This window comes from Dipodomys spectabilis, unplaced genomic scaffold (genome assembly GCF_019054845.1).
Source record: "Dipodomys spectabilis isolate Male_0828 unplaced genomic scaffold, ASM1905484v1 ptg000108l, whole genome shotgun sequence".
Taxonomy (NCBI): domain Eukaryota; kingdom Metazoa; phylum Chordata; class Mammalia; order Rodentia; family Heteromyidae; genus Dipodomys; species Dipodomys spectabilis.
Window position 1 is genome coordinate 12,682,803 of NW_024870785.1, and position 21,908 is coordinate 12,704,710.

Genomic DNA, 21,908 nt, shown 5'->3' on the forward strand with positions numbered 1-21,908 from the left:
TTGAATTGTTCATAACACATAATTTGTAAAGAGCTACTATATTGCATAGTGATATTGCTAACAATACTGTATTATAAACTTGAATTTTGCTATGACAGTGGATCACAAAAACCACAGCAATAAGAAAAGAAGCAAGCGGAAATGGGGAGAGGGGGAGGGTCAGTATATGAGTTGATGGTTTTGTGGGTAAACACTTGCCCAAACTCATCGAGATGAGTATATTAGATATATATAGCTCTTTGTATGTCAATCATACATCAGTATTGTGTTGTTGTTTTTTTAAGGGAAACACAGAAGGAAAAATCTCAGCCATCCAGTTTTTTGTTAGTTTTTTTGTTGTTGTTGTTTTTGTCGGTTGTGGGGCTTGAACTCTGGATCTCAGTGCTGTCCCTCAGCAATTCAGCTCAAGGCAAATGCTCTACCACTTGAGCCACAGTGCCACTTTGTTTTCTAGTGGTTTATTGGAGATGAGAGTCTCATGGACTTTCTTGCCTGGGCTGGCTTTGAACTGTGATCCTCAGATCTCAGCCTCCTGAGTAGCTAGGATTATAGACATGAGCCACTGGCACCCGGCCAGTTTTTGCTGTTACTATTTTGAGATAAGGGTTTCAGTTTTCCCAGACTGGTCTCAGACTACAAAGACCGGGGTAATTCTCCTGCCTCAGCCTCCCAAGTAGTTGGGACTACAAACTTGTATGGTGTTTTGTTGTTGTTTTGTTTTGTTTTATCTTAATTCTCTGCAGTGGAGAAGGTAGAGCCCAGGGTCTAACATGTGCTAGGCAATCAGTGACCACTGAGCTACAGTTCCAGGTTCTAGAAGCTCAGCCTTCAGATCCCAGGCCCCATCTTTACCAGTGCTTAAGATGCTTCGAGGGCTGGGAAGGTGGCTCAGTGGTAGAGCGCTTGCCTTGCTTGCTCAAGGCCCTGGGTTCAATTCCTCAGCACCCCATAAGCAAAAAGAAAAAAGCCGGAAGTGGCGCTGTGGCTCAAGCGGTAGAGGGCTAGCCTTGAGCTGAAGAGCTGAGGGATAGCGTCCAGGCCCAGAGTTCAGGCCCCACGACTGGACCCCAAAAAAAAAAAAGATGCTTCCAGCCCTGGTAAAACCATAGGCTTTGTCTCTGGAGAGGGACATGGTAAAACCTTGAGGTTAAGGATCTCTGAGACACACCAGCTTCCGGGCAGAGAGTGAGATGCTAAACAGTAAATACAGATACACCCCACCAGCCACTCTGCACAACACAGCCAGACTCTGCATGCAGCCAGATCCATAGACACGTGGCTACCGGGGGTTTGTTTGTTTGTTTGTTTCTGGAATCTGCCCAGCCTTCCCTCCTGGACTGGGAAGATAACAAGGAGACCATGATGTTGACCTACTTAAATCATACTGTAACTGTCTGGGGAGGACAGAAAGGATAGAAATGGTACCTATATGTGGAATGGAGTAGGTGAAGTGCTAGTCTTCAGCTGAAGAGCTGAGGGACAGTGCCCAGGCCCAGAGTTCAAGCTCCACGATTGACAACAAGCTCCATATATATATATATATATATATATATATATATATATATATATATTTATATATATATATCAGGCCTTGAAAAAGTATGTTCATGATAAAAAATTTTAAATTAACATGAAATAAAATTTAACAACCATGTTTTAACTAACTTCTAGAATAATTCAAGGCACCATAATAGAAATTTCTCATGCTGCACCTCAGGATGGAAGACTTAGTATAAAGCAGAAAGCTAAGCGCCTGGGCCCTGGAGACAGACCAGTCACTCTGTGTGATCTTGAGCAAATGATTGTACCTTCCCTGCCTCATTGGCCTCCTCTGTGGAACAGGAATAATAATTGGATTATTTTGTAAGGCTTAAATAATATAGTTCCTACAAAGTACTTAAAACCTTGTTTGGCCCATAAGACACATTCAGTAATTACTCTCATCAAGACACATTCATTTCTGTAAGAGATGGCTACAATTACCACATCGATCTCATGTTTCATTAGCTCATAGTTCATTTTCCCAGTGTCATCTGTGCTGTAATCGGTAGACTTTTCTAGAACAAGATGTACCCCCACCTAGTGTGCTGTCCCTTTTATGGGGGGGGGGGAAAGGAAGTAGTGGGATTTGAACACAGGGCCTTATGTTTGTTAGGCATTTGAGCCACATCTCCAGCTTTTGTTGCTCTAGTTATTTTTGATGTATGGTCTCACTTTTTTGCCCAGGCCAAACTGGACCATCATCCTATTTTATAGATAGATAGATAGATAGATAGATAGATAGATAGATATAGATATAGATATAGATATCTTTCCCAAGTAGATGTATTTTTTTTTGGCCAGTCATGGGGCTTGATCTCTAGGCCTGAGCGCTGTCCCTCAGCTCTTCAGCTCAAGGCTAGCGCTCTACCACTTGAGCCACAGCGCCACTTCTGACTTTTTCTGCTTATGTGGTGCTGAGGAATCGAACCCAGGGCCTCATGCATGCAAGGCAAGCGCTCTACCACTGAACCACCTTCCCAGCCCAGGTAGATGTATTTATACATCTTTGCTGGGGCCTAGGCACTGTCCCATGGGCTGACACACATATGGTACCACTCTCAGCTGTTGTTTACAACGGATCCTCTTTTCTTTTTTTGGTCTAGGCTGGCCTAGAACTGTGATCCTCAGATCTTAGCCTCGGGAGTAGCTAGGATGACAGGAGTGAGCCACCAGAATGGGTTCCAATAAGCTGTTTCTAATTGACATGGTACCTGGAAACGAATCACCAAGCTTATTATTGTTCTAACGAACAATGTGTGAATGAGAGGAAACTGCTCTGAAAAGCTCTCTTGAGGCAGGTCGGCACGCTTCAGTCTGTCAACTACCTGTCTGATCGCTCCAAACCTTTTGGGTTTACTTCCTGATTGTCAACTGCAGTGACACTCAGGACATCCCACTTTGCCAGATCCTGTTGGAGTGATGACACAGGAAGTCCCACCTCCCTGGCATTCCCAGGCCTGAACTGGGCAAATGATTTAAGCCTTTTGAGCCTGTTGTATCTACCATAAAATAAAGGACAGTAGGCTGTTGGGGATTAAATGAGTGAGTGTTTGTATAATCCCGACACACATGGTGGCTGCAGCTACTTATTATCATTATTACTGCTACCAACAGTGTGGTAATAGTGATCAGGGAAATCACCTCTAACTTGCTTTTTTTTTTTTTGAGCCAGTCCTGGGGCCTGAACTCAGGGCATGGGCACTGTCCCTGAACTTCTTTTGCTCAAGGCTAGCACTCTACCTCTTGAGCCACAGCACCACTTCTGGCTTTTTCTGTGTATATGGTACTGAAGAATCATGCTTGGGGCTTCATGCATGCTAGGCAAGCACTCTACCACTAAGCCACTTCTCAAGCAGCTGACATGTTTATTCTTTGTCCTACACAATTGTTTCAGGAACTAAGACACAGTAAAGAAATGTAATATTCAACATAGTTGACTTCTTGATTGGGCAAAGACGGGCAGGTGTCATTTCATACAGGAGTCTTTTTATTGCAATAACTATTTCTAAGTTTGAGGACAGACAATACACAAGAACAGCAGGCAAAATAGCTGAAATTGGTTTTCTAGTGGTGTCTCACTTATTCACCTCATCATGACTTAACCTGCCAAGTCCATCCCTAAAAACAAATAAGGACTTTTAAGCTGGGCTACCAGCTTAAAAGTAGCTACTAGTTACTAGCCACTCAAGAGACTCAGAGCTGGAGGATTTCAGTTCAAAGTCAGCCCAAGAGAAAAATCCACAACTCTCCATCTCCAAATGGCTCAAATGGCAGAGTGCCAGCCTAGCAAGCAAACTGAACAAGCCCTGAGTTTCAGTTTCAGTACTGGGGGGGGGGGGGGGGGGGGGGGGGGGAGGGGAGGGCGGGGAAAGCTGGGCACCAGTGGCTCACGCCTTTAATCCTTGCTACTCAGGAAGCTGAGATCTGAGGACCATAGTTCAAAGCCAGCTCAGGCAGAAAAGTCTATGAGATTCTTCTCTCCAATTAACCACCTGGAAAAAACAGAAGTGGTGCTGTGGCTCAAAGTGGTAGAGCACTAGCCCAGAGACAGCACCCAGACCTTGAATTCAAGCCCCAAGATCAACCCAAGCAAACAGACAAACAGAATCAACAAATATGGATTCTTACCACCAAACAAATTCAATACCCTATCTAATCTCAAAAGCTGAAGCAATTCATTACTTTATAGAATTACAGTCTGAAGTCACTCACCTCTGGGTACAATCTTTCTTAGAGCACATTTGCTATAAGCAAAGGTATACAACTGGAGTTAGATAACTCAAAGGATCCCAAATCACTCAAAGCCAAAGCCTGGAAACTGAGTAGAAACAGGAAGGAAGTGGAGACTTCTCTCTATTCTAAAGATCCTCAAGCTCCCCCTTCCCTTATTTCCACATTCCTACAGCCCATGTCTCCACTGGGTGCCCAAGGTCTGTGACCACAAAACCTCCAGAAGCCTTGAGGGTGATCTGGCCCAACCCACTAGAGCAGGAGTGAGTGTAGAAAGAGACTACTCACGGTTTCATGCACACTGGGGCAGCTGACAAAAATCCACAGTTCTGACCTCTGAGTGAAGATCTCTAGGAAGGAGGACTGGAGAATTTGTGCTGCTCGGGAAGCTTCCCGGGGACATCACAGTTGCGCACAAATTTGAGAGCCACTCCTCAAGGGAGATGACAGCCAGCAAGATGCACAACTAATAGCTAGGCAAGGCACCAGCCTCAGGCTGCAAATGTGCCCAGCAGGAATAACCATATCTGGTTGGCAGGATGGAATGAGGTCATGGGTACTGCCCTTCCCCGCCCACCCCCTCCTCGCCACGGTGCCTCACACATAGCTTGTGGGACCTTCTAACCTAGACTGCTCACACCAGCTCATGTTTGGAATAAATGTCACTAAGGAAAGCAGGTGGTCACTTTAGGCTAAGGTTTCCCCCACACACACACACCCTGGGTTAATGAGTCATCAACGACAAAGACTCAGGCTAACAGATTATTTCACCAATGACTGGATTGTAAGATGTACTGGGGGAGGGGGGGAAATGGAAGGGGGACTCTCCCACTCAGCATCTATCCACCTCACCAAGATGACTTGTAAAAGAGATTCTGCCCCCCCCCCCCACTCTACCCCCCTGCATCAGATTGAGCGGTTCTGGGCTGAGAATTTGCATGTCTGACCAGTTGAGGGGTGGGTGCTACTGAACCCAGAACCCCACCTTAATCATCACTGCTATGGAGAAGTGTAGCTCACTCATCAGGCTTTGCAGTAAAAAGGAAAGCTATGCCGTGTGGTACTTCCTGTTTGACACCAGACGGGTTAGCTACATGTAAACAAAAAAAGCAATAAACCAACTGTTTCCGAAGCCTGGTTGCCTTTGCTTAGTCCTTTTCTGAGCAGGGCCGAGAGAGAAGCACAGGGCGGCTCTGAGCCTCATTGGCTCACCTAGGTGTGCAGGTGGGTGTGGTCACAGGGTCCCAAACCCGACCAGACAACCACGATCACCAAGCAGTATTTTTAACAAAACCAGGATCCACGAGCCCTCACCACAAGCCTAACAAATTAGAATCTCCAAAGGAAAAACCAAAAGAATGTTGTGTAGGATTCAGTTTTAAATCATAATTCCCAGAGTGACTTTGCATCTTCTTTGACCATGAAAGCCTTCTGTTAGTTTTGATTTCTAAGTGTGTGAGCTCTAAGTCAGTCAGGGCCCCCAAACAGTCTCTACACCTCCACCCCATAGAGGGGTTTTCGTTGTTGTTGTTGTTTGTTTTTACAAGAGTAAACAAGTATCCAGCACTGGTGGCTCACACATGTGTAATCCTACTCAGGAAGCTGAGATCTGAGTACAAGGTTTGAAGCCAGCCCTGGCAGGAAAGTCTGGGAGACTCTTATCTCCAATTAACCAGCAAACAGAAAAACCAAAAGAAAAATGGAAGTGGAGCTGGGGCAGCTCTAGTCTTGAATGAAAAGGTTCAGGGACAGCACACAGGTCCTGAGTTCAAGCCCAGGACTGACAGATACAAAAAAAAAAGAGGAAACAAGCACACTAGTCCCCAAACACATGAAGCAAGTGTGCTTAGCAGTTCTACACTTCATGTATCAATAAATGGGCATTCACTGTTTAGTTCTGAAAACAAAAGAATTCCACAGAACTTCGTAAAGGATCATCTGTAACTGCTGGCTTATTCACCCATTCACTATCAATTTAGCACTCACCAGTGCTGTAGGCGTTAATTATTCTAGGCTCTCAGCAGATAACAAGCAGCAGACAAAGCAGAGCCCTTTCCCTCAAAGACAGAACATTTTCTGAAGAAGAAACTAATAGCAAACAAGGAGACACAAAGATAAAATCAGCCAAGCACTCACACTTGTAATCCTGGCTGCTCCGCAGGAGGATTGCAGTTTGAAGCAGTCCAGGTAAAAAAGTCTGCAAGACTTTTGTTTCCAAAATAGCCAGAAAAATAAAGCAAGTGTAGGGCTGCAGCTAAGCGGTAGAGCACCACCTGGGTGTGAGGTCATTAACTCAAACCCTGATACCAGTAAATAATAATTTTGAGTAATAAATTAAGGGCTATGAAGCCCACAGAATACTACAATGAGCACTGCACACTCGTTTGAACAGACCACTCAGGAAGCCTTCTTTTGAGATTCCATATTAACTCTGAATGAGGTAAAAGGAACCGTCATGGCAGGTGCTTAGATGTCTGGACTACTTTAATCTAGGAGAAAGCCACAATGTGCTTGTTCATTCACTGTGATAGTCCAGAAAGACTCAAGGAAGGAACTTCGGCGGTTGGTAATGATCCATCTAAAAGTCATTTCCTTTGAGCAATAAAGTCAGACAGCTTAGGGTTGCCCACCTCCCAAATGGTCATCAGCAAGAAATGACTAGCAGACTTCTAGAGACTCACACCTGTAATCCTAGCTATTCTGGAGGCTGAGATCTGAGGACTGAACTTTGTGGCCCCCAGGAGTAGAAAATTCTTTTAAGGCTTATCTCCAATTAGCCAATAGACTGGGGGTATGGTTCAAGTGGTAGAGCTCCAGCCCTGAGCAAAAAAGCCAAGTGAGAACTTGAGGCCATGAGTTCAAGCCCCAGTTTAGCACCATAAAGAAGGAAGGAAGGAAGGAAGAAAGGAAGGAAGGAAGGGAGGGAGGAAGGGAAGGAGGGAGGGAGGGAAGGGAAGGGAGGGAGAGAGGGAGGGGGGGGGAGGGAGGGAGGAAGAGAAGGAGGGAGGGAGGGAGAGAGGAAGGAAAGAAAGGAGGGAGGGAGGGAGGGTAGGATGGATTATCAGCATAATAGCCTGCAAAGAACACAGCAGGGAATCACAAACCTGCCTCCTGCGACCCTCCTGCCCACTCCTAACCCTGCAGCCTGAGGCCCAGCTCTGACATCAGAGATGGAAAGGAGGCTGGGCAGCCTAGCTGCCAAGGCCTCTGAGCAGATCTTAAATTACACAATCCTGTCATGTAACTGGCGAGGTTTCCTTATCGGAGTGGCTGATGAATCCGGGGGGTGGTGGTTTTCAGTCACAACGGCTAAACTTGGAGAGCTCTAGTTCAGCAGGAAATGAGGTGCTAATGAAGAAACCGTCCGGTCTTGCTATTTCTGTGGCCCCTTCTTCACCATGGCATGGGGGGCACTGGGAACTGGGGGAACAGTGCTCCTGGTGAGCCCATACCCAGCTCAGTTCCCCACCCTCTCACGTCTTTCTGGCAGGCTCCTACCATGTGGAATTGCACAGGGTCAAGCCCCATAGTCCAGCCTCTCACTTCCTTTTGCTAGGTTTTGGGGTTTTTTGGTCTGTAGTGTAGCTTGAACTTAGGGCCTGGATGCTATCCCTGAGCACTTTTGCTCAAGTAGCGCTCTACCACTGGGCCACAGCTCCACTTCTGGTTTTCTGCAAGAGTGTCATGGACTTTCCTACCCAGGGATGGCTTTGAACTGTGATCTTCAGATCTCAGCTTCCTGAGTAGCTAGGACTACAGGTGTGAACCACCAGCACCTGACTCCTCTTGCTAGTTTTCTTCACAGAGTCCATGCTGCTTGGGGGGGCCAATCTGGCACCCCCAGAAGGACTTCAGTCCACATGTTCTCTGGGTGCAGTGGCTCTTAGAACGCTCCCCCTGCTCCTTATCAGTAGTGGCCATTGATTATGTATATAAAGTTCTTGAGTCCTAGCCCTCACTTAGTGACTCAGACTTGGCATGAGGGAGAGGTTAGCAAGACAGCAATGGTAGGGAATCAGGTTCAGTCCACTTTATATAATGGACAGCATGTGAATCTCAGGGACTTCCAAGGCACAAAGGTTCGGGGACTTACATGCAGGGTTTCTTGGTGACCAGGCTTCATTGCTCTTTGGGTGTTGTAGAACACTTCCTGTCAGTTCTGGCCGCTAACCCTCCAAGTGCCCATAGCAACTCCCTTCCCTACCCCCCCCCCCCCCCGCCCCGTTGGAAACATTGAAAATGTCTCAAGACATTGCTAAACCTCCTCCCCACCACCCCTCTGCAAAGGGAGAGGGTTAAAACCACTGCCAGCTAAGCCACAGGTGGAATGCACACAGCTAGTCATCAGCCACAGAGAGACTAAGCGCCAGCCCACTGATACTTGGCTCTCCTGTCTCCAAAGGAGCCCTAGGGCACAGAGATGAGTCAGTCCTGAAGAAAGGCCACAACCACCTCCTGCCCTTGTGGCCTCAGCAGGGAAGGGTAATGGAGAGTTGCCCAGACTCTGACAAGAAAAGTTAAGCCCAGCACAACAACCAGCGGTTCGTTGGGCCATTTTTGGAACTGAGTGTCATGGACACATAAGGGCAGTAACTTATCTTTTCAAGGGCTGTTAGATCCCGCCACTTATTCTTGGGATCATGCTCTTTAAATAGTGAGATTCATCATGAAAACCAATCACGCACAGTACTCTATTATTAGTTTAGCTAGGTGAGGCCTTGTTTTTGCTTCTAATGACACAAATATCCAGGAGATTACCAGCAAGGATACCAGATAGGATCTGACCAGTCACTCGCTGACGTGGTGGGCTGAACTACAGCAAATAAGAACACACTGATTTTTTTTGGTCGCTTGGCAACCAATTTTATTATGTTTTGACCAGGCAGCTGATAGGACTCTGTGAGTTAACCAATGAAGTTATGATAAAACAAGATTAGTGAATGTGAATATGGTTTTTCTAGTATCAGAGAAAGCATGTTCATTTTCAAGGCTGCCTTATTAAATGGGTAGAAATAACTTTAAAAAATGAATAGTAAAACAATATCTACTGATCCTAAAAATGACAGTTTTGGCTCTATTACTGGAGAATCATAGCCCAGGTCAGCCGAGGCATAAGGTGAGACCCTACCTCAAAAATAACAAGATATACAGGGGTTAGTAGTATGCTCAAATGGTAGCGTAACCTGCTTATTAGCACACTTGAGGCCTGGAGTTCAACCCCTAACACCACCAAAAAAAAAAAAAAAACAAAGTAGATACACGCATAGTCATGAAATGAACAGGAACTCACCATTTTTTGGACATTATCATGATTAATACATTTCCTGTGCACAAACATGACTTCTGACTAAGGCTGGTTAAAGTTGTGTTTTGGAGCTAGGCATGGTAGTTCACACCTCTAATCCTACTACTTGGGAGGCAAAGACAAGAGGATCATAGGCTAGAGGCCAGTCCTGGCTCCAGAACACTTCTGAGGTAGTCTATGTTAGTGGGAGCCTGTCTCAAAAAAAAATATGCACTGTGAATAAATAGCAAATATTTTTAGACAAAGTATATCTCAATATTGTGTGGAATATATCTACATTTCAAGAAAATTCATTGTTTATCTGATATGAAACCTTAACCTTTTTTATTTGCTAAGTCTGGTACCTTACCTCTATCTTCAAATTGTAATTTCACTTTTTTATGGCTGTACTGGAGTTTGAACTCAGACCCTCAAACTTGCAAGACAGGTGTTCCGCCATTTGAGCCACAACTCCAGCACCTTTTTGCTTTGCTTACTTTAAAAAAAAATTCTTTATTGTGATTAAGTGATTATATAATTTCACAAATTTTACGGTATTGTGGCATAGTGATACTTAAAGTTACAAACACATTCTAACCTTCATGGGGCAAACTGTCTATCGTGGTCTATAAGGTTTATGAGCTTTGACAATGCAGTTATTTCTTCCACATCTGGTGATATGTACATTCCTTTCCTTTTGCTTAGTGTCAGCTGTTCCCTCTTTCCCATTCATTCCCTCCCTCCCATCGCTGCCATTGAGTTGCTTAGTTCGTTTTGATCAATGTCCAGTGCCGCTGATGGGTCCCACTGCTAGATGTTTTCCTGTTTCCCTCTAGTTCTGTGTCCTCCTCCAAGTTTCTCTTCAATGTGCACATATATGCTTTGCTTACTTTTGAGATAGGGTTTGAAAAACTTTTCTGCCCAAGCTAACTTTGAACTGTGATCACTCAGTTTTCAGCCTCCTTAGTACCTAGGATTATAGGCATAATGCCTGATGCAGAGTTTCACTTTTAAGAAGCAAAAGTTGGAAGTGGTGCTGTGGCTCAAGTGGTAAAGCTCTTGTCTTGAGCTGAAGAGCTCAGGGACAGCATCCTGGCCCAGAGTTCAGGCCCCACGACTGACAAAAAAAAAAAGAATCAAAAGTCCAGGGTACAAATCATGGAATTGGCCTAGGTGGTCGTCAATGAAAAGATGAATGGATGTGACACACACACACACACACACACACACACACACACACACACACACACACACAGTAGAGTTTTACTCAGCCATAAAGAATGAAATTGTGTGGGGCTGGGAAAGTGGCTCAGTGATAGAGTGCTTGCCTTGCATGCATGAGGCCCTGGGTTCGATTCCTCAGCACCACATAAGCAAAAAGAAAAAAGCCAGAAGTGGCGCTGTGGCTCAAGTGGTAGAGCGCTAGCCTTGAGCTGAAGAGCTGAGGAACAGCGTCCAGGCCCAGAGTTCAAGCCCCACGACCAGACCCCCCTCCGCCCCCCAAAATGAATGAAATTGTGTTGTTTTCAGGAACTGGAACTGGGGATCTTCATGTTAAGTGAAATGAGCCAGTCCCACAAAGATAAGTACCACATGCCTTATCTCATCTGTGGAATGGAGGAAAAGAAAGTAACAGAAAGGAACAGAAGTAAAAGGAGTTTAGGAATGTGGAAAGAGAAGAGGACAGAAAGAGGGGAAATAAGTGAGAGAATGGGTAAATATAATAAAACTACATCACATGCATTTATAGAAATAAAAATATTATGGCAATATTTTTTAGAAAATTTTTTGGTTGGTCATGGGGCTTGAACTTGTTGTCTGTGAGCTCTTCAGCTCAAGGCTAGCACTCTACCACTTTGAGCCACAGCACCACTTCTGGTTTTCTGGTGGTTAATTGGAGATAAGAGGCTCAAGGACTTTCCTACCCAGGCTGGCTTTGAACTGCGATCCTCAGATCTCAGCCTCCTGAGTAGTAGCTAGGATTATAGGGATGAGCCACCGGTGCCCAGCTTAAATAATTTTTTTTTAAAGTCAGCAGGCGTGTATACCATGTTTGGCATGGGCAAGGCCCCAGGTTCAAAACCCTGCACCAAAAAGAAAAGCAAGCAAGCAAGCAGGATTCCATAAACAAGAGCTGTAGGAAGAGTGTCTGGCAAAAGCACCTAAGTAGGAAGACTTGTCAAGAGTAAGATGCAAAGGCAAAAGAAAAAACCCAGACAAAAACAAAACTTTCATACTCTCCTTGAGAAAGGGAAGCATGGAATTCTTTCCCGGCAATAAGGAAAACACAGACGTTTCAGGGAAATACAGAGGTTACTAGACCTGGAACCTGGATCATATAAGGAAAAGAATATAGTTCTGTACCATAGCTCTGGGAAGCCAAGATAAGACATAGGCTCCCTGATCCACAGGCCTCACCAAAGGGACACAAAGTTAATTGCAAACCCTCTATCTCTGCCTGCAATTCAGAGCTCAGGTCCGCTCCTAGGTAATCAGCTTAAGGGAAACAAGATCATAAACTCACATTTCCTGACCAGGAGGCTGAGAAACCAATGTGATGCTAGCAGATCTGCAGGAGGCATAAAAGGGAAAGCTGTGGAGGGAAAATCTACTCCTTTCAAAGGAGTCTCATTTTAGCAATGGCAAGACAACTTTTACTCCGGGGTCGGGGTGGGAGAACTCAGACTTTTAAACCTGCAAACCCTATTTTGTGTTTCAGGAGGTATTAAATCTATTATAATTTATTAGGAAAAAGGGATGTACATACATCTCCCATAGCTGTCAAAATAATTCATATTTTCCAGTGAGATTATAGCTAAAACATTTTCCAAGTTTAATAAAGGAGGTGGGTTTCATTTTAAAATAATATAGAAAATCAGTTAATATGCTTTCTAGATGGAATTAACTGCACTCTCACTGAGAATTCTCACGATTCTTCATTCATAGGAAACCCCCACTCAAGTGTAGCCAGGCAACAGAGGCAGGACACAGTGGTCTGTGTCAAGTCTGGCTGAGAAAAATCAAACATATAGATTAGATATTTCCAATGATGACAATAAATCTGGGCTTATCCATTAACTTAATGCATGCTCAGCAAGAACAATGCAATGAACACTTATTAATGAGCACTAAGACACCTTGCAAAATAACACTCAAAAATAAGCTGTCTCCAGGATGTTACAATCTAGTTGTGGAAATGAGACTGACATACACAGAAACGATCTACAGTTTAAGGTATTTGCGTAACTAAGTGCCAAGGGTTGGCGATTTCTGTTAGAAGCCACAGAAAGGGCAAATGACTGTGGTATGCAACATTCATCAAGAAATTAATATTTTGGGTTTGGGAAGTTGGCTCAGTGGTAGAGCACTTGCCTTGCATGCATGAGGTCCTAGGTTCGATTCCTCAGCACCACATAAGCAAAAAGAAAAAAGCCAGAAGTGGCGCTGTGGCTCAAGTGGTAGAGCGCTAGCCTTGAGCTGAAGAGCTGAGGGACAGCGGCCAGGCCCAGAGTTCAGCCCCTACGACCAACAACAACAACAAAATAGCCAGGCACCAGTGGTTCATGGCTATAATCCTACCATCTCCGGAGGATGAGATCTGAGGATTGAGGTTCGAAGACAGCCCAAGCAGACAAACCTGAGAAATTCTTATCTCCAATGAGCCAGCAAAAGCCCAGAAGTAGAGGTGTGCCTCAAGTAGTAGATTGTCAGTCTTCAGTGAAAAGCTAAGTGAGAGCTTAAGGCTCTGAGTTAAAGTCCCAGTATTGGTACATATGTGAATAAAGAGAAAGCAAGCAAGCGAGCGAGCGAGCGAGAGAGAGAGGGGGGGAAGGAAGGAGGAAAGAAAGAAGAAAAAAAGGGAGAAAGAGAGAAAGAGAGGGAGTGGGAGGGAGGGAGGGAAGGAGAGAGGGAAGAAAATTGTATCTTCTTGAATTTCTAAGAAATTTTTTTCCCTACACCAGCAGAAGAGGCCAACATACAGGAGACAGGGACACTGCATGGCCCTGCCCAGGCTACAAAGCAGAGGGCTGCCACCCAAAGCCTCATCCTCTCTCCACTTAAGTTTTCTCATTCCAGGAGGATCATTATCCTAGGGGAAGTAGGAAGAAGGGAAGGTTTTAAGAGATGGCATATATGTGGACATTCTTTCTCTTAGAAAAAATAAGGAGGGCTGGGAAGGTGGCTCAGTGGTAGAGTGCTTGCCTTGCATGCATGAGGCCCTGGGTTTGATTCCTCAGCACCACATAAGCAGAAAAAAAAATCTGGAAGTGGCACTGTGGCTCAAGTGGTAGAGTGCTAGCCTTGAGCTGAAGAGCTGAGGGACAGTGCCCAGGCCCAGAGTTCAGGCCCCACAACCGACAGAAAGAAAGAAAGAAAGAAAGAAAGAAAGAAAGAAAGAAAGAAAGAAAGAAAGAAAGAAAGAAAGAAAGAAAGAAAGAAAGAAAGAAAGAAAGAAAGAAAGAAAGAAAGAAAGAAAGAAAGAAAGAAAGAAAGAAAGAAAGAAAGAAAGACAGAGAAAGAAAGAAATGAAAGAAATAACGGAGTGTTTTTTTGTGTGTTTGTTTGTTTGTTTTAATTTTGTTAGTCCTGGGGCTTGAACTCAGGGCCTGGGCACTGTCTCTGAGCTTCTTTTGCTCAAGGCTAGCACTCTACCACTTGATCCAGAGTACCATTTCCGGCTTTTTCTGTGGATGTGGTACTGAGGAATTGAACCCAGGGCTTCATGCATGCTAGGCAAGCACTCTACTGCTAAGCCACATTCCCAGTCCACAGTGATTCTTTTTTTTTTTTTTGGGTCCGGTCATGGGCCTGAACTCTGGGCCTGGGCGCTGTCCCTCAGCTCTTCAGCTCAAGGCTAGCGCTCTACCACTTGAGCCACACTGCCACTTCCAGCTTTTCTTTTTTTTCTGCTTATGTGGTGCTGAGGAATCGAACCCAGGGCCTCAGGCATGCAAGGCAAGCGCTCCACCACTGAGCCACCTTCCCAGTGATTCTTAATAGCTCAATCTCCAGTTCCATTTTCATTTCTTCAACATATACTTTTTGAGTACTTTGAATATGTTTGAATATGTCTGATGCTATGGCATCAGAGAATTAGGCAAATTCCTGGTCCTTGTGGGGTTCATAGTCTACTAGTAAGAGCCAAGTTGTGACTATATACATATATGTACATATATACATACACATATATAATGACAGGCTAGAAATACTTCAAAGAAAAACAGGCCAAAGTAAGGGGACAGAAAACTCTGGAAGGGATGAAGGATGCCAAAGAAGGCCCCTCTGAAAGTTGACTTTGGGCCTGAATGGAATGAGTAAGAACACCCTGAGCACAGGAAGGAAGAGCGTGGCAGGCAGAAGACACAGGTGCAGCTGGAACAGAGCAATTCTAGGGCAGAGTGACAGAAGTTAAAGCCACTAACTATGGAAGGGCTTTATAGACCATCTTTATCTTTGTCCTTTTTCTTTTTTTTGTCACGTTGTGGCGCTTGAACTCTGGGCCTGGGTGCTGTCCCTCAGTTCTTTGGCCGAAGACAAGTGCTCTACCACTTGAGCCACAGCATTGCTTCCGGTTTTCTGGTGGTTTATTGGAGATAAGAATCTCACGGACTTGCCTGCCTTGGTTGGCTTTGAACCTCAATCCTCAGATCTCAGCCTTCTGAGTAGCTAGGATTACAGGCGTGAGCCAACAGCACCCGGCCATTGTTCTTGTACTGGAGGAGAGTTTTGAGCAGAGTGATAGTGCTCTCTGGCTGCTGTGCTGAGGGGCGAAGGGTGGAGGTGGGAAGGTCTTTAGGACACTTTTGGCAGTGACCCAGGTCCTGGAGACGGGAACTCAGTGGGAGCAGGGAAATAGGGTGAATATCATCTTAGCTATATTCTCAAGGTAGAATTGGTGACATTTGCTGTGGGATTCTTCAACAGAGGGTAGGAGAAAGAAGAGAATCAAAAGTAGTTCCACAGTGTGGACTTTATAAGCTCTAAAAGAGTAAAATTGCCATTGTAAGACAAAGAAGCAAAGAGAAAAGCAGGCTTGGGGAAGGAAAATCAGAAGTTGTCTCCTAGAGACTATTTCCGACTAGAGAACGCTCACATTGGTTCTAAAACCAAAGCAAAACTGAGAGCTGACCTTAAATTCCATATGAAAAGCCAAGGACTCAAGAGGGCTCTGGATTCTGAATTCAAACCTTACTAAAACGTAGTTATAACCATCCAGGCTGAAGTTGGGGTGGGGTTGGGGGGGTTGTAGCTCAAGTTGTAGAATACCTGGGTTACCAAGCACAAAGTCTGGAATCCAAACCCCAGTAATGAGAAGATGGGAAGGAGGGGTGACCACAAGGAAGTAGGAATTAAAACAACAACAAGATAAAACACCCCAAAGAACAACCCTCAGTGAAGTTCTTCTATTGGGCTTTCTTCATTTCTTAACCAACTAAAGAAGCCTCCATTGCTGGCTTGTATTTTCCCTCCAAAATGAGCTTTTCAGAAATAACGACGAGAAGCTTAGATGGCATAATTATCTGTGAGTCTCCCCCCCCCCACACACACACCCAGTATCTGACTGGTCACCCACCATCGAGGGAGGGAGAGCAGCTGTCAGCCCAGCGTGGAGGGAGGGAGGAGGGCTGTGTGGCCATGTGGAGCCCCAACTCTGGGACAGCCACCAACAGCTCACAGACAGGACTTCCCAGACGCATCAGCGATGGGGCTTTGCCTGACAGTCGGGACCTGGGTGCCCAGATGCCACCTGGGGGCCACCGCAGACCCCCCCCCCCGGAGTGGGGGGGGAGGGAGGGGGGTCCAGGTCGTCACTGCTGCGGGGGGAGGGGGCTGCGCTGAGGGTCTAGAAGGGGTGTGGGGGGGACACCGAGCCCCCTTTCTGCTTGACCCAGACTCCAGCCCCGCTGCTGCTCCTCCAGTTCTGCTCCTCCAGTTCGGGGGGACACCCTGTGGGGCCCGCTGGGATGGGCTGGTGCCGGGACCCGGCCTGCGCGTGCGCTCACCTGGCTTGGCCCGGTGTCCGTGTCCCCCGAGGTCCCCGTGTCCGTGGGTCTGGGTGCACCGACCGGCTGCTGCCTTTTTTGGGTCCTGGGCTGGCGCGCGGTGTGTTCCGTCTGGCGGCACATCACTTCCCGTGGAGGAGAGGGGGCGGGGCGGGCCTCTCCCTCCCCCCCCCCCCCCCCCCCCGCCACCTCGGGGGTGCCTCCCCCCCTCTCCCCCACCTCCCACACACTGGGGAGGGGAGGGGACGGCCGCACCTGCTCCGGGTCCCCCCGCCCCACGGGAAGGGCGGGAGGAGGCGGGGTGACATCCACCAAGCGCCCCAGGACCGCGATCTCCCACACAAGCCCCCCCCCCCCCCCGCCCCACGCCGCCCCGGGGCCCGAAGGCCTGGCCTGGGGCCGGGGCGGTGGGGTGCGGCCGTGCGGGGTGTGCGCGCCCCGCGCAGGTGCGCCCGCTCACAGACGAGGTTTGAAACCCGCCCTGGGCAAGGGACGGCGCTGAGCTCGAGGGGAGAAGGAAACCACCCCGACCCTGGGAATAAAGGCGAACCGGGCGCAGCCCCACCGCGGGCTGGAGAGGACCGCGAGGACCTCGGCGCGCCGGGATCGCGCGGGGCTCGGGTCGCCCGCACCTGCGGGCCTCGGCCGCCCTCCAGCGGCCGCCTCCTCTCAGCGCCCACGCCGGCCGGGCGCGAGGCGGGGGGGCCCGGGGGCCTCGGGACCCGAGAGCAGCCGGGATCCCCCCCCCCCCCACTCCTGCTCCCCTCCCCAGCAGCAGCCTGGGTATCTGAACCGGGCTCCTATGATTCACTCATCTCCTGGGCATCCCTTCATTCAATGAGCCAGACAGGTTAGGTACAAGAGGATGCAATAATGAGCTAGATCTATTGCTCCTTGTTCTCCAGAAAGGCCGAAATGGGGGGCGGGGGGGGGGGGCGGGGGGGGGGAGGGCGGGTCCTAGGTGTGGCGGTGCATGCTTGTGATCCCAGCTATCTGGCAAGAAATCAGGAGTATCATGGGTTGAAGCTAATCGGAAGGAAAAAAAAAAAAAAGTTTATGAGATTTCACCTCAACAAACAAGCTAGACGTGCTGGCCCACATCTCTGATGCGATGTAGAAATCGTGGGTAAGATGATCACGGTCCAAGGTCAGCCCTGGCAAAAATACATTGTCTGAAAAGTAAATAAAAAGGGCCACAACGTGGCTCAAATTCAAATGGCCCTGAATTCAAATTCTAGTATTGAAAAAAATATATAAAAATTTAGTTCACACCTATAACTCTACTCAGGAGGCTGAGATCTGAGGATGGCAGTTCAAAGACAGCCCAAGGAGAAAAGTCTCCAATTAACCACTCAAAAACTGGAAGTGGCACTGTGGCTCAATTGGTAGAGCGCTAGCCTTGAACACAGAGGCTCAGAACCAGCACCCACACCCTGAGTTCAAGCCCCACAACCAACAACAACAACAAAAATTTTAATTAAAGAAAATTAAAGGCACTCACTCATTGATAGATATGCAAGTGACACATGCCTACAATATCAGCTACTCCAGGTGCAACATAGCAAGACCCTGTTGCCAAAAAGATAAGAGTGTAAAGTATCTTTGAAACACAGAAAAATGTCACCAAATTCAATTTGTGACTGTTTCTAAGAGCAAAAGAAAAACAGCATCAAAAGTTCACATTTAACAGGATACTAATTAAATCAACTCATATACGGACCTTGAAACATTCATTTTTCATCAAAACGCAAATCCCTACTGCTGCATGCCAGTGGCTCTCGTCTGTAATCCTACTCAGGAGGCTCGGATACGAGCACTGAGATTTGAAAGCAGCCCAGGCAGACAAATCTGACTCTGATCTCCAATTAAATGTCAAGTATCTGGAAATGGAAGTGACTAAAAGTGACAGAGCACCAGTCAGCCTTGAATGAAAATCTAAGGAAAAAAGGCCCCAAATTCAAGCCCTAAAACACATACACGCGTACACGTGTGCACACACACAGACAGACAGATATAACTACTTATCTATCTATTTTGGTAAAAATAAATAAATCCTAGTCCTCAGGAGGCTGAAGCAGGAAGATTTCATGGCGAAAGCCAGCCCAGGCTACTTTGCAAGACTCTGCCTCAAAAGAAAAAAATAAGTGCTAACTTAAAAAATGATCTAAGCTGGGCACCCGTGGCTCAAGCCTGTCATCCTAGCTGCACAGGAGGCTGAGATCTGAGGACCACGGTTCAAGCTAGCCTGGGCAGGAAAGTCCATGGAGACTCTTTATTTCCAATTAACCACCAGAAAACCAGAAGTGGCACTGTGGCACAAGTGGCAGAACACTAGCCTTGAGCTGAAGAGCTCAGGGACAGCGCCCAAGCCCAGAGTTCAAGTCCCATGACCGACAAAAAAAAAAAGACCTAAATTTATTAGGATTTATTTAAGCAACTATTACAGTTCATCTTCAAACAGCATTAACTCCTTTTCTCTTCTGATTCTTGTGCCAATTTCATCTTCTCTTTTAATTCCTCCTGATCTCTGGCGTACTGTTCAAATATCGGCTGGTAAATATATATTCCTCCAGCAATTCCAAGGATGGTAGCAAAAAGCATTTGTGGAAGAGTCAGCCTCCCAAACATGGTTGCAACACAGGCTAATAAATAGGTGTTGAAAAGTTGTATCTTACGTGCAGCCAATCTCTTCAGATCTGTGTACAAAGGAAATGGGAAGTAAGGCAATGACTCAATGTATGACTTAAGTATACATGCCTTTATAATACCAATGGAAGCAAGTCTTGAATGCCCTCCCGCACATTTTTCATGAATGTACTTTTCTTTTGCTGAACAACATAGCTTTCTGTACTGTCACCCAGGAAGGTAACTCATTTCTACATCTTATGCTCCCACAATTTATTTCACTGCTCCATCAATGATGAATACATGTCAAAGGATAGTTAATCTTTATTTTTACATAAACCAAATAATATCCTCTTATAACTACACATCACTGCTTTGCTCTGTCTTTAATAATATGTAAGCATCACTGATTAGTAAAAGGCATATAAATATATAGGAAATAGCCCATTGCTGGTGGCTCACACCTGTAAGCCTAGCTACTCAGGAAGGTAAGATCTGAGAAGTTTCAAGCCAGATGGGCAAGAAAGTCTGTGACTTTTATCTCCAATTAACCAGCAAAAAGCTGGAAGTAGAAGTGTAGCTCAAGTGACAGAGTGCCAACCTTAAGTGAAAAAGCTAAGGAATAGCACCCAGGCTCTGAGTTCAAGCCCTAGAATGAGCACGTAAGTAAATAAAAGATGGGAAACGAGGGTTAAGGGATGGAATGGACCAAAGCTAAATCCTCTTCTATAGCAGAATGTGCTCAGTGGTTTTAAACAGGTGAGGTATTAAATGGCAAAAGAAATGGAAAAGATCATAAACTTTTGACACCTCCAAAGTCATACCACAAAACTCAGTACTACAAGGGAACAGCTGGGAAAAAAAAAGTTGAATGCAATTGTGTCTAGAAATCTAATAAGGAAGTAAGAGAAAAGGCAGAAAATACTTTTCATTTATACTACTCGTGGTTTTCTTTTTAGCAACATCTACAGTAAAACAAACAAAAACACTTTTTAGGAGCTTTTTTTGGGGGGGGGGGGGGTCCAGTTGTGGGGCCTGAACTCTGGGCCTGGGCACTGTCCCTCAGCTCTTCAGCTCAAGGCTAGCGCTCTACCACTTGAGCCACAGCGCCACTTCCAGCTTTTTTCTTTTTGCTTATGTGGTGCTGAGGAATCGAACCTAGGGCCTCATGCATGCAAGGCAAGCACTCTACCACTGAGCCACCTTCCCAGCCCCCAAAAAACGGTTTTTAAAAGGCCGAAGGAGTGCCCACTTGCCAAATGTGAGTCCCTTAGTTCAAACCACAGTACTGTCAAATAATACAAAAATTTTTAAACCTACTGGAGCGGCGAGACAAGAGAATCACAGTTCAAGGGCAGCCCAGACAAAAGTATGAGATGCTATCTGAAAAACAAAATGACAACAAACAATTTTAAGGGGCTGGAGGCATGGCTCAGTTGGTGGAGAGCTAGGCAATGAGCAAAAGCATCAGGTACCGAGTCCTGATCTAGGACCAAAATTTGTTTTTAAAAATTTTATTGGAAAGATGCTGTACAGAGGGGTTCCAATTATATAAGGTAATGAGTACATTTCTTGTCGAACATTGTTACCTCCTCCTTTGTTTTTCTACTATCCCTTTCCTCTCCTACCTCCTCCCCTCCCATTTTTTTTTTTTAAACACTCAAAAGAAACAAAAAGGACTGGAGATATAGCACAAGCTAGATGGCCTGAGTTCAAGCCCAGTACTGAAAAAAAAAAATTGTTTTCAAGAATTTTCTTCTGATGCTATTTAGTGTCGGGACAAACAGACATCAATGTCACCCGTCCTTTCGTTGTTGTTGTTTGGGGGGAGGGGGGGATCATTCATTTTGTAAGGAGGTTTAACGAACTGACACTACTGGAAACCAACTGGAAAAGTCTGCAAATGGAATCTTCCAGGTGGTGGCATTCCCTGCCAGCGCCTTCGCATCTGGGTAAATTGTGGGTTTGCTTCCCAGGGGTGACCCGGCGCCCACCATCAGCCCAAGGTCGCAAAAAAAGAGAAAAAGGGGGGAAAAAACCAACCCACAAGTGGCGGAACTCGCGCTCTGAACCTGCACGACCTCAAATGTCCTTGCTAGGTAAAGTCAAGGAACCCGCGAAAGGCAAGCCTGTTTCTTCCCGGACTCCGCAGGTGGGCTTGGGAAAAGGCCCGGCTCACCCACCAAAGCGCACGCACGGACGCCCCCGCGCACGCGCAGCCCGGGGGACGCCCCCCGCGCACGCGCAGCGCCCGGGGGACGCCCCCCGCGCACGCGCAGCGCCCGGGGGACGCCCCCGCGCACGCGCAGCGCCCGGGGGACGCCCCCGCGCACGCGCAGCGCCCGGGGGACGCCCCCGCGCACGCGCAGCGCCCGGGGGACGCCCCCGCGCACGCGCAGCGCCCGGGGGACGCCCCCGCGCACGCGCAGCGCCCGGGGGACGCCCCCGCGCACGCGCAGCACGTAGGTCTCCGGTCTACGTCGGAACCGCACGCTAAGTTACCACCCAACAAGCCATCCCTGGGAAGTGCCCACACCGCGCGGCGTCGCGCCGCCCTCTCCGCTCACCGTGGCCGACGCGTCCCCTTCGGCGCGCTCGCGAGTGGTGCGGCGAGGCTCGAAGCCGCGGGCGCCGGGCCGCGAGGACTGCTTAGCGGGAGGCTGCCGGGCATCGCCTTCCCGCGCTCCCGCCGGCGCTCCTTCTGCGCCTGCGCGCGACGGCGG

At 47.1% G+C, this 21,908-nt stretch overlaps 2 protein-coding genes across 11 annotated transcripts in view; both read right to left on the minus strand.

Annotated features, from left to right (window-relative positions):
* The window catches only part of Rab27a (RAB27A, member RAS oncogene family), a 40,682-nt gene extending 24,002 nt beyond the window's left edge, over positions 1 to 16,680 (minus strand). Inside the window, exon 1 of one of the 3 annotated variants that reach the window (XM_042687706.1) lies at positions 16,561 to 16,680. The gene's annotated coding sequence lies outside the window, so the exon portion shown is untranslated. Of the gene's footprint in view, positions 1 to 4,389; positions 4,401 to 4,560; positions 4,725 to 16,560 lie in introns of those variants that run through there. The other 2 variants (XM_042687707.1, XM_042687709.1) reach the window with 2 other exon arrangements.
* Positions 16,681 to 18,970: 2,290 nt separating this feature from the next.
* Pigbos1 (PIGB opposite strand 1) lies at positions 18,971 to 21,859 on the minus strand. 8 transcript variants are annotated; one of them, XM_042687793.1, is made up of 3 exons: positions 21,753 to 21,859; positions 20,506 to 20,568; positions 18,971 to 19,256 (listed from the first exon to the last, which is right to left on the minus strand). In XM_042687793.1, the coding sequence occupies exon 3, from the start codon at positions 19,186 to 19,188 to the stop codon at positions 19,024 to 19,026; it is 165 nt and encodes a 54-aa protein (XP_042543727.1). In that variant the 5' UTR covers positions 19,189 to 19,256; positions 20,506 to 20,568; positions 21,753 to 21,859; the 3' UTR covers positions 18,971 to 19,023. The 8 variants fall into 8 exon arrangements, with proteins under 8 accessions (XP_042543727.1, XP_042543729.1, XP_042543728.1 ...); XM_042687795.1 differs by lacking the exon at positions 21,753 to 21,859 and adding an exon at positions 21,267 to 21,388; XM_042687794.1 differs by lacking the exon at positions 21,753 to 21,859 and adding an exon at positions 21,233 to 21,388.
* Positions 21,860 to 21,908: the final 49 nt, after the last annotated feature.